Below are 12942 nucleotides of genomic sequence, written 5' to 3' on the forward strand. Positions count from 1 at the left end.
TTGTACAGTAGGTATACTTCCATTTGTTATTTCCAAGTATATTTCTGCTGTAATGCTTACAACAATGCAATTCATTAGAAGTAAGTATATATACTCATCCATTTTAATGTTTTTCATCAATATCAATATGTTACGTTAATTGAGACTGCAAATGATAAATAGAATAAGTAAAATCATCTATGATAAATTTACTTATTATTATTTATTACTAATCAGTATTTCAATAAATTTACCTGTTTGATTATTAATAAGATTTTTTTTAAGTCCTATGTGAATCTCCTTTGTAACTCAACATTGCCAAATGACGAATACGAGTAAGAAAAAGATAAATAATTTTTCAAACTTCTCTTTACTATAGATAAATAGATAAAATAGATAGGTAGATAAAAAAAGATTAAAGATTTGAAAAATGCTTTGCGTTAAGCAACAGGATAGACTTAATATACTTATATATATCAGGTAACAAGATGAAGCGGGAACAAAACAGAGACAGAGAGATAGCAAAAGAGGAAGAGAAAGGTAGTTCACGTATCGCTAGGTCAGAGCGCTGTTAACGTAAGTGAAACAAGTCGATTGACCTACGGTACAATCGAAACCATGTACGATCGATAAAGTCCATTATCTGGAAACATTTTCTGCAAAAATTACTTAGCTCTTTCCATGTCTGTTTATTTCCCGAGTAGAATACGATATAAGTGTAAATCGGTCACAAGTGCATTGCAAGCTAAAATATCCCAGCAGGTGATTTTTGTTGCTGATTAGCGCCATATCCCACAATGGACCAATCAGCTGCTCGGTAAACCGCCGTAAAACCTCGAATCTGTCCGCAGACGAATGACAACAAAAGAGACTGATAGAAGTCGCGCGCGCGAGACAGTGGATTTTTTTCGCGACTCCGCCGTGAAGATTTGCGGTTTTTTCCATTTTGTTGCTCGCCGCGAATAACGTCGGTTTGACCGGTGGTGAAAGCGTCGAGGAATATGAAGAGAAGAAATGTCGAGTGTGGTAAGCTTCGGAGGCCCTTGAAACGCAACAAGCTCACTGAGGGGATCTACGGAAGGTAAGTTTTCGCCGCCATATGTCTTCTCATTTGGAACGGCTAATTTTAAAAATAACCAAAAATCTGACCGATCGCCCCTCGAGATATTTGTCAAATCGTCGATCGAAAACTGTTACGTACTTTCGGGTTGATGCGAAGTGCGAAACCTCTGTGATACATTGTGTCAATACGTGATCATCCACCGCTTCTCAGAAGCTGCTTGACATTTCACTAAAACCTTGACCATGTGTGCCTGTTTTTTACAAAAACATTTGTTGAGTTACATCTTTATAATTGTTTTCTTACCTGCATTCACAATCTTTCGCCTAACGTGCCATGTAATTGAAAGATTTTTATGTCTAACCACATCAAAGAAATTTGCCAGTTCAACAACTTTTCCTTCAGTTATTCCCTTTTCTTAAAAACTATATTAATATTGGCTTACATCATATAATTATATAATTTAGATTTGTTATTTATTTTATTTAGTTAAGAGGTGCTTATTTTGTTTTGTCGCAGTGTTTATTTCCTTTGAAATATTTTATACTTTTGCGATTGTAGATCCTTAATTATATAATTGTGTTACAAGAATGATAATAAAATAATGAAATTTTTTATTTCAGTACTTTACTTTATCTAAAATTTCTCCTACTATGGGCCATGGTAATTTTGGCAGACTTCATTTTAGAATTCCGATTTGAATTTTTGTGGCCGTTTTGGCTACTTCTCAGAAGTGTTTACGATTCTTTTAAATATCAAGGCTTGGTAAGTAATCCACATTTCAAAACACGTGTGCTTATACCTGATTTTAAAATAACATAGACTATTATATTTCCAGGCCTTCTCTGTATTTTTTATTTGTATTGCTCTTACATCAGATATGATTTGTTTCTTTTTCATACCAGTACATTGGTTGTTTTTTGCTGCTAGCACTTATGTTTGGGTACAATATGTTTGGCATACAGGTAAATATAAACATATCTTTAGGTTGTTTGAATTAATTTAATTGCAATGAGATTGATATAAATATATTGTATATGGAACAGATAAAGGTGTGTGCCTTCCAACTGTGATGTTATGGTTACTATTTCTATACATAGAAGCAGCAGTTCGATTAAGAGATTTGAGACATATGCCCTTTCATTTGGATCTTTGTCGACCATTCGCAGCGCATTGGTATATATATTTTTGTTATTATACTCTCTTTCCTTTCTTTATTTATGCATTTACTCTTTGCCACTGAATATTGTAAGATACACTTCAGAGGAACAATTTTGACTAACAAAAAAATAATAACCTATTCCTATGTTACTGTACAAAATTGCTATTTTAATGTTGAATTGACAATATCAATTCAAAAGTAATAATAAAAATAATTATAAGTAATATCTTTTTTCAGCATTGGTTATCCTGTAGTTACATTAGGTTTTGGTTTTAAGAGCTACATTGGCTACAGAATGAGACAGGTAAATCTGTAATAAATACATAATCATTCAAAGACTATTTTTAAACGTTTTATTTACATAACTGCCTTTTTTTGCCAGAGAAAACAAAAAGATGTAGCGAAGGAGAATGAATTCTACCTACAACTACTGCAGCAAGCACTGCCTCTAGAGCAACAAACTTCCACTACGATACAACCGATACAAGTTCAATCACAAACACATATTACAACACTAGAGCAACATGTTAAATCACAAAATAATAAATTAAATTTGCAGTGCAATCCAAGTCCTGAAAAAAGTAGAGGTAGTTTGTATTTATTTTCAACTTTTAATATATATATAATAGTAAAATAATAATATAGCTTAATCATAAAATGCATTGTAGGAAGCAGTAATAATTCTGTAGAAACAGGTGTACAAAATGGTAGTTTACATATAGGGACACAAATTACATCAACAAACCAAAATGTAACAACAAAAAATAATCATAGGAAGTCCTTAGACAAAGGTGAAAAGCAAGAAGAGCAACATAATAAGCATAATGTAACAAATGTATCACAATCTGATAAAAACGATAAAAGATTTATACATACAAATGGGAATACTATTAATCACAGTGATATGCAGTTCATTGAAAGAGTTGGGTAAGTTGGGTGACATATGTATCTTGGAAACTAAACAGTATCCATATTATGTAAAATAATAAAAGATTCGTTAACAGTTTAAATAAAAATTACAGATCAATAAATGATTTTGATGCCAATGAAATAGAGAAAGATAAATTTATTAAAGGTGCAAATTGTGGGCATACTACAATAAAATCACAGACTAATGGTTCTGTAACAGGAAAGTGGAATAATATAAAAGAAAATCGGGAATCATCGTCCACTGTTAATACTCAACGTGAACGAAAAACACGTCAAGTGAAAGCCACGGTTGATAATATAACTGAGCAGCAAAAGCAGCAAGACGAATATTGTCAAAGGTATGTTATTTACATCAATTAGTGAATTAACAAAAATGTTATTTTATGCAACATATTTTTTGTGCTCCTTCATTTCTATATCCATATATAAAATTGAGATTTAATACTGTGTATACTTATACTTTCTTTATTCCTTAATCCTTATGATTTTCTTAAAATGTAATTGTTATTTTTATTGAATTGAAAGATATGCAACTCTATATTATCAGATTTTTTCTTTAGTGTAATATAATATCGTTTAAATAGGTTACTGATGTGTCGCAGGCTTGAAGCTGACATAAAACGCTTGAAGTCAGATCTGCAATCCAGTCGACAACTGGAACAGGAACTTCGTTCCCAGATTAATTCTCTACAAAATGGAGAACGTCAAGCTAAGGGTGATATACAGCAACTTCAGCACGATAACGATCAGTTGCAAAGCAAGTGCGTATACACACACACAGTATCATTTCTATATTGTTAAAATTGTACTTAAAAGATCTATTTTTCTTCCAATACACGTATATGCATAGATATTTTTACACTATTAAATATATTTTTATTTATATACATAAATATTTTTATTTTGGATAGATTAAATGGATTAGTAACAGCTCGTCAATTAGATAAACAAACAATGTCTTCGTTGGAAAAACGAATCGCAGAAGAGCGGAAACAGCGCACTGCTTGCGAAGCATCTTTAGTTTCCGAGAGGCGAGCACGACGAGCTGCAGAAGAAGCACGATCTGCAATTCCGCCTCCACCTCCGCCACTTATTAGACAAGAATGTACAGATACTTGTAAAAGTCGTAGGACACAAATGGAACAAGATCTCAAAAACTTACGGCGAGAACTTAAAACGAAGGAAGAGAGGTAAAGATGTTGAAATAATCAAAAAAATTTTATGTAAATAAAATTTTAAATATAAATGTAAGCTGACACATCGGAATATAAAATAATATCTATAGTGTCGTAAATATACTAGGTAATAGTCAAAATTTCATTCAAATGTAAATAATTAAATTAAGTTCGAGGGTTTTTAATATGTTAATAATTAAATACTTTTTTGTATTGTAAATTCACTAAACTATATATCAGATGTTAATTTCTTATATATTTTCTTAGGTGCAACATATTAGAAAAAGATGTAACTCGTTGTAAGGAAAATCATAAAGAGTCTGAAATTTTACTCGGTGCACTAAATGCGCTACAAGATAAAACTGCGCATTTAGAAGACAGCTTAAGTGCAGAAACGCGCATAAAGCTTGATTTATTTTCTGCACTTGGTGAAGCCAAGCGACAATTAGAAATCAGAGAAAGTAAGTAGGATTCGATTTACAATTATAAATCTTTAATATTTTTGGTAATCAAGGAAATGTATAAACTTAAGTGGGACCGAAGCATCAATTTCTCAAACATAGTTTTATTTATATAAACGATTTTAGTATATGTATATTAAATTGATATATATATGTATTTATGTATGTATGTGTATGTTAAATATCGCATATTGTTGAATCAGGTTTAATTAGATCTCAAGAAAAGGAAATTGAAATGTTAAAAGCAAAAATAGCTCAAGATTTAGCTGTGATGCCACAAGATACGTTTGGACCTGCGCCAACCTGTGCGACATCTAAGCTTCGATTAAATAATGAAGTACGAGTAGCAGGTACGAAAATACGTTCAAATGAAAGTCTCTGTCCAGGGTGTACAGTTTCAAATTTGGATCCAAATGCGACAGCGTATACACCTAAGAATTCCCTAATAGCGTCTACCGAAGCTTGAAGAAACAATTTTTGGCCACATTATGACTTCACAAAAGTTGGGTATATATTTCATAAACATGTTTCAGTCTGTTTCTCAATGGAAGTATAAATATGAATTTATGTTTTATACGTGCATATACTTGTTTTATTGAAATCAAAGTTTTGTATTTAAAATCCGTAGGACTAATGAGACGTAAGATCTTTTTAACACTTATAATGTAGAATATTTGTGTAACATTTGCTTAAAAAACGTGGCTCATGCTATAAATTTGTCAAATTTCATAACAGGAGATATCTTTTATAAATGTCTTCCATGGGAGGCTTCTAGAAACATGTTTTATATCGTACTTGTCACCTGAACTAATACAACGTTATTAACTACTTATGACCATGGGACGTGACTAATACTAAATTAAAAAAGTATTTAAAAATTAGTTACGTTCTGTTAAACGTGCTGTAGGTCGATCTAACAGGTACCTTCTTCATCTTTTTGGTACTTGCAACAGATGTATTAAGAAGAATTAAAACTAAAGTGAGGCAACAGTGACATGCGTAATCTAGTTATAGATAATTATTAAATTTTAAATTAAATTTAGTACTTCTATTTAGATGGTAACGTTTGATAAATTTACTGTTGACGTTTAACAGAAAACTGTATATTTTACTAATTTTTTATAGCGTTCGAATTATATCGATTTTCACATAACACTTTCTATTTAAAAATACCATAATGTAGATATAAAGAGCTAGAAAAACGATATAAATTGGATCGACGAACGACTAGCGGCATATCTTATTTGTTAGAAGCATAGAAAAATTGAAGACTCAATCTGTATTTGATCCTCCTACAGCATATGCCTAAATCTATGACGACTTGTTATAGACACAAATCTTGTTCAAGTCGTAATCCGAAGCTAGTCCAGCATACAAACTGTATTTAATGTCTTTGGCAAATGAAGCCATTTTAAGTCATGTGATCATCCAAAACCAGCCATTAATACACATTGAAAAACCTGCCGTTATCATTTGAGAGGATTGATGTAAATGTTAGAAACGCCAAATTTATTTTGAAATAATCACCAACGTATTGATTCTCTCTCTCTCTCTCTCTCTCTATCTCTCTCTCTCTCTCTCTCTCTCTCTCTCTCATATTTCTCTACATTTTTATATTTTTTAAATGTCTCTGTAAACCTTTTTAGTTTAGTGGTACAATTGTGTATTGGCTTTCGAACGGTGCGAAATAAGTGTTAATGTTTCATAATGATTTTTTGAAACGTGTACAGTGTTTTATGTGATAGATAGAAATTTTGTAAACAAAGGAATTTTTAAGTTAAGTATATTATAATTGGTAATGAAGGGATAGATTTATTTTACCCAATTTGTTTGATGAGCTTCAAGAGATAAACTAATGTGTAATGCCACGCGCGCGTTTATTTATGTACTAAACTGTTAAATCGTACATATAGGTAATCGAATCATAGGAAAATGATTCATTTTTCCAAATTGAACTTCTAATTTTTAATAGCGTTATTAATATTGGAATTATACGGTTTTTCATTGAGCAGTCTGGAGGAATGAAACAAAGATTTTTTTTTTAATTTATCCGCAAACGTCTTCCTTTCACACATTTGATGGATACATTTAATGTATATAATGTGTGTCCCTTTTATAATACTATAAGTTTCGCTATTATCAACCAGCGATGATGTAATTTAGTAAAAGTTGATTATCATTGACTATTTATATAATATATATTACTTACGCGATACGTCGTTTCTCTTTCTCTTTCATCGTTTTTATACTACTTTTTACATACCTGATTTATAAGTTTAATGTTGAAAACATTAAATTCATTTTTTATAATTTTTAAGAGTAATATATTTAACACGGAACGATGTGTATGTATAAGAATTAATTATTAACACTTGAATATTTTGTAGAAAAATAATTGAATTCTCTTTAAATCTTTTTCATTGATGAAGTATTAAAAGATTAAGAGCAACATTAGAGTTTATACCAGCATATTCTTTCTAAGGTATAATAAACAAGTTAATTCCTTCACAAAAAAATAGTTGAGATGCAAGTTTTAGGAAAAGATGGCATTACGTATAAAAGATCTCTAGAAAAAGATGTGAATTTTATATATGCTTTAAATCCGCAAGAAAGCCAGTACCTGCTTGCTCCAATGAATATTAATTAACGACTGGTTGATATCATAAAAGTCATTCTTCCATGATTGTATATATAAAGCACTGTCATGACAATTTATTAATAACATAGTGGATCATGACCAACTAGTCAAATGAATTTCTATAAGCACAAATATTTATTAAATATCTAATATTCATTTGATATTTCTGTCCTTACATGAAAAAGCAATAACAATTACTGTTTCTTCTCATTAATTAAAATTATAAAAGATTTATCGATATTATCATCAAACTGTTAAGTTTATTAATTAATTTTGTGTTTCTTGGATGATCCACGTACTAAATATAATTGCAAAATGTTAATGCACAATGCATATGTTATAAAACTATTTTTATTTTACATTAAAATGTGGAATTTTCATCATTTTTGCTTAAAAAATTAAAAGCATATCAATACAAAAGTCATATAACTCTGAGAAAACCTATGCTTCATATTTCTTTTTTATTTTACTATATAAACAGTGCTGATCTTTTTTCGTTCCTAGATTTATATAAAAAATATTAAAAATTTAATAATTCACTGATGTTGGCAATTAAACTGTAGGGGAATAATGTGCTTACTTTAATTTTGTTAATGCTTCTTTATATAAGATTTATAAAGGAAACGATACAGTTCATTTTACACACGCTAAAATTCGTTATTCCATCAATAATTATCATCCGACTGGTATGGAAATTTGTTTTATCATTAAGATTAATTTCTTTATAGTTAAGATCAATCAGACTTGTGTCTATGTCAACTTGTATCATTATGTGCATAAGCCTTTATAATGTAATGAAACAGTGTAAATAATTACTTAAAATAGACTAAACGCAAAGCAAAACTTACTAAAATTGTTTGGGCACTTGCGTAGCATAGTTAAAGCACATTATATAAAATTAATTAGTTTAATTTATTTTAAGTGAAAGTTCTATTAACTCATTTATGATTGTAATTTTTTAATCGATTTTCTAATCATATTATTTTAAGTCAAATTTGAAATTCAGAAAAAATTAAATTGAAATTGATTGCTTTCAATATACATCATTACTTTACCACAGTAGCAAAGCAGAATCAGTATTATAACAAGAAATGTTATGATAAATAATGAATTAAACGAATTAAAAATATTAAATAAAATATAGTAATTTCTAAATGATGTTTCAACTTAATAGAAATTATTTATCAGATAAATCATTTAAAAGATAAATAAAGAGAATATTATGTAAATGAGGTAAAAAAGATATTGAATTTTTGTTAATTACCTTTTTTTATTGAATATACATACAGTTGAGTGTAATGCATTACATAAAAAAGAAATTTGATAATGTTTTTAATGCAGAACATAAATGAGTTAATTTGACAAAAGTGTAAAATGCTTGTATGGAAATATCATTTTGAAAAACGAATGCTTTTCTTTTCAAGGTATTGCATTATCAAGTGCACATTAAGTACCTGATCAGGGGATGCCGTAATATTTGCGGCTAATATACTTATCATGGATTTAATTCCGCTATAAGGCTGGTTTCGCGAATATACTCTTGCTATTTAATTAATATTGTTTGTATTGAGTTATTGTGATATATTTTATAGGCATATATACACGCACATGACTTGGCACATGACATTCATATTCATGCTGTATATGTTCATTTAACTTTCATATAGCATATACACGTACATTTAATTGTTTGGTATAGAACAGCTTGGGGTTAGTTGTCTATGTTTAATTACGTATGTAATAGCTTACGAAGAAGCATTCTTTCTATGTGACTCGGGGCGACTGCATAGTAATTGCACCTCACATTTGTAAGGAATTGTATGTTTCATGTCGTACTTTGTAGTGAAGTACTTTGTAGTATATTATTTGAAATGGATTGAAATAACTTCTCTATGACAATAACGATATATTGCTTTTGTTATGTATTTAAATGTTTTCGAATGAAGTATAAAAATTTGTTACAAAAAGTACTTTTTTAATTTAAAAAGGAAAGTTTGATTTAGAATTCAAGTTAATTTTATGATAGAATATTGTATTGTGATTAATAATTATGTTTTGCAACATAATATTTCTTTTTTATGTTTTTACATATTGTTATACTTTTGTAATTTTGTAATGAAATTATAGATATGATGAATAATTGATTAACTATGAAACAGTGAAGAAATTTAAAAAGGAAAATAATGTTACTGTATTTTAACAATCATATCTTGAAATTCTGATGTTGCTGTATGTATATTTTTCATACTACAGCTAAATAATAAAATATGAACATAATTTAAAATATGTACATATTTTTACAATCAAATTTTACAAAAATTGGATTGTTTGTTTCTATTTGAACGCTTTAAAGTGCGTTAAAATGTATATACATAATTATATTTATTACACGATTCGTGGATAAAATTTTTCTCCTAAAAATAGAACGCGAAGTACTTGATTCGTTATGTTTATGAAATTTTATAAATAAACAATTATAAAAACGAGATGTTAGGTGTACAGTATATAATGATCTTTTGGAAGTGTATAATATTGCACAGTCATGTAATGTACTTGTATATGCATGTGATATATTAACGTCATCCCTATGATATTATGTGATTTTTATTGTAATAAATCAATTAATGAGTTTATTAAGATGAAATAATACTGCATTAGGATGATAATCATTTTAACGGTTTTTTTCCTTTTTTAATTTATTTATTATCGTCACACGTATTGACAAGAAAGAAATAAGACTAGAAGAAATTTAATTACTTTAGGCAGTTTGCTATATTAAGACTTTTCATTCGTATTTTGTGGAACAAATAAAGTATTTTTTTTACTCCGTAGATGAGAAACGTGTAAAGTTTGACGGTGATATAAAGAAAGAGGAGATTGAAAAAATGTATTTTATCAAAAGTAACGTGCATCGTGATTGTGTGAGTTAATAAGAAATTATTAGATCTTTCTGAAAATGACCTTGTGTATGTGAAAATATGTTTTCAAGAACATGTACCGTTATGTTTTATAGCTGTACTATCATCGCGAACTATATGTTTAATACGATTCCTTAAAGCGTATTAATACATAATTGAAGGAACGTGAAACGTTTTAGATAGAAAGAATATACTTACACATATTCAGATATAGTGACAAATTTTTCTTTCGTTTTAAACAATTTCATAAGAATACAACGCGTAGTTTTCGCATCTCATTATTTGAAGACTACAGGGGAAGAACATGATAAGACATTTCCTATTTGTTTTACAGGAAATCAGTTTTAAAATTCAGTACATTGAGGATCGAATCATGTCATCAAAAAGTACGATACTTTTAACAATGTTTAATAAATAAAACAATTTTCCAAGTCCCATTTTTAAAATTATATTCATAAAAATATGAATTTACATAAATATGTGCAGTCTATTTATCACGATTTTCTCCTGTGATCTTCGTTTATAATTGTACATTCGCTTCTCTTTCTCTCTTTTACTTTAGCGTTTAGATAATTTTCAAAATCCTGTTAAGGTATGTACCTTAAGAAAGAAAGAAAAATGAAAAAAATGATTTTGATCTCGTAATGTGATGACAATGCACGCAAATGCCCTTCTCTTCTCCATGCGTTCATATTTTAAAGAAAGAAAGGAAAACGTCTGATCTTTTAACGTTCTTCGTCATCCCATTCTCGACTATTTGAATCATTTCAGTTCGAATAGAATGGCCGGCATTACACTGAAATTGGTCTAGTCTGTATGAATGTGCGTAGTTCATTAAGGACAAGCTGAGTGGAACATTTTTACGATTTATTTAAGCGAACTTTGCGAAACAAAAATATACTTTATTAAACTCCCTGTCTCTCGCATAAAAGATATTTAAAAAAAGAAAGGAAACGTCTTGCTTGAAAGATGAGAATCTTTCGAGACGGAAATTTCGTTTTTGCGTAACTTCTATACAATAAATCAGAAAATCTTACGTGTAGACATGTAAGTAAGTAAGTACATTATGGTTGTTGGTTTTTTTTTATTCATACATATACTTTTTTGTAATTATATATCTTGATCTCGGAAGTAAATTTTTCTACGTCTTTATGTCAACGGCTCAATTAATATTAATCTGTTCTTTTCTTTTTTTTCCTTCGTTTTTAAAAGGTGCACGTAATACTTCGATGAAAATACACATCGTTGCTAAGGAATATCGTTGAAAAAAACGGTGACAAGATTATATTTCCTCGATTGAGTTTTTAAATACTTCTATATCATAGTTTTTAGGTGGTTAAAAAGGTATTCATACTCAAAGCATACCTTCTAATGAAGAATATTTATTAAAATTTCATTCGTTTCGTAATTTTTTTGAATTCTTCGTGCATGATGATGAAAGGATTACAAATACATCGATCACGATGTTGATACGACATAATAGGCAAAAAAGATGTTTATTCTTCTCTTAATTACAGCACAGTGAATTACAATTTGGATATTCGTGCATATTTAAAAACTCAAAATGTCTCATAATATTTTCATACGTAATAAATATGATATTTTAGTATGCATAAACAGTACTTTCTCCCAATCTTGTTACATTTTTTGTAAATAAATTCTACACTCTTTCCTTTATGCTATAAGATTTAAAAGAAAGAAAGAAAAAAAGGAAGAAAAAAGGAAAAAAAATAGGTACTTCTTGGTATTGGTACTTAATGACTTTTCATTGTGTACTATGTACCACCATTTATACGATAGAAATATTTATTAAAATAAATATTGTAAAATGACACGTGTATAATTTATATATTATAATTAATATGATTAAATTGTCACGTGTACATATAAATCATCGTTATTTCATCAATTTTCTACCTCACCTATCGTTTCATATGGAACACATTGCAAGACAAAAAAGGAGATTAATGTGAGTGAAGAAATTGTAATTGAAAACGATTGATTAGTTATTAACGCGGTCAAAAATATCGAGAGAAGTCGAAATTTCCGTAAATGTTATTCTCCTCGATTACGATAATTGTTTTCTCCGCATTAATAAGAATAAAAACACCTAAAAAGTTACTTAAAATTTTCTATGGTTTATTTAATGTATACGTAAGTAAATATATATGTGATGAATATACTTACTTTAAATAATATAATAATCAGTGATATTACATATAAAGATAATATTTTGTTATTTAATTGAGTAAACGTAGTTTGTCAATATTAAAATGAAAAATATATTTGAAAAGCCCTTTTTTAATTGTACTATTTATATACTAATATATATTGCTACAAGTAATATTCATTTTCATTACATCATTACAAATACTTCACGAATGTTCTTGTCAATAACCTATTGACTAAATATATTTAAAATATTCTAAATCTTACAGTCTTATTTATACATTATCTTTTTTCAAAGAGACTATGTCAATTCGATAAGAATTCATTGCAGATACAGTCTTTTTTAATTAGAAATTTTCAAGTGAAAAGCGATTAATATGATTCTTATATAAAATGTTTATTAATTACAAAGCATATTAAATGGAATTTATAATAATTTAAAATTATAAA

At 28.7% G+C, this 12942-nt stretch overlaps 1 protein-coding gene and 1 long non-coding RNA gene across 5 annotated transcripts; both read left to right on the forward strand.

Moving 5' to 3' along the window:
* Positions 1-240: 240 nt before the first annotated feature.
* On the forward strand, positions 241-6982 carry LOC117217108 (macoilin-1-like). 4 transcript variants are annotated; one of them, XM_033464423.1, is made up of 13 exons: positions 241-555; positions 831-1060; positions 1663-1804; positions 1878-2004; positions 2086-2215; positions 2439-2505; positions 2584-2791; positions 2870-3128; positions 3224-3469; positions 3716-3892; positions 4043-4321; positions 4574-4767; positions 4971-6982. In XM_033464423.1, exons 2-13 carry the CDS (start codon positions 981-983, stop codon positions 5231-5233), a joined length of 2172 nt encoding a protein of 723 aa, XP_033320314.1. In that variant the 5' UTR covers positions 241-555; positions 831-980; the 3' UTR covers positions 5234-6982. The 4 variants fall into 4 exon arrangements, with proteins under 4 accessions (XP_033320314.1, XP_033320316.1, XP_033320315.1 ...); XM_033464425.1 differs by having other exon boundaries at positions 241-1060; positions 3734-3892; XM_033464424.1 differs by having other exon boundaries at positions 241-1060; positions 2584-2788.
* A 1036-nt stretch (positions 6983-8018) lies between these two features.
* On the forward strand, positions 8019-12155 carry LOC117217116. Its single transcript, XR_004489478.1, has 2 exons — positions 8019-11370; positions 11536-12155. It is a non-coding gene; the product is annotated as an uncharacterized LOC117217116 (long non-coding RNA).
* Positions 12156-12942: the final 787 nt, after the last annotated feature.

The sequence above is a fragment of the Bombus bifarius genome, unplaced genomic scaffold, assembly GCF_011952205.1.
Source record: "Bombus bifarius isolate JDL3187 unplaced genomic scaffold, Bbif_JDL3187 scf7180000007974, whole genome shotgun sequence".
Lineage (NCBI taxonomy): Eukaryota > Metazoa > Arthropoda > Insecta > Hymenoptera > Apidae > Bombus > Bombus bifarius.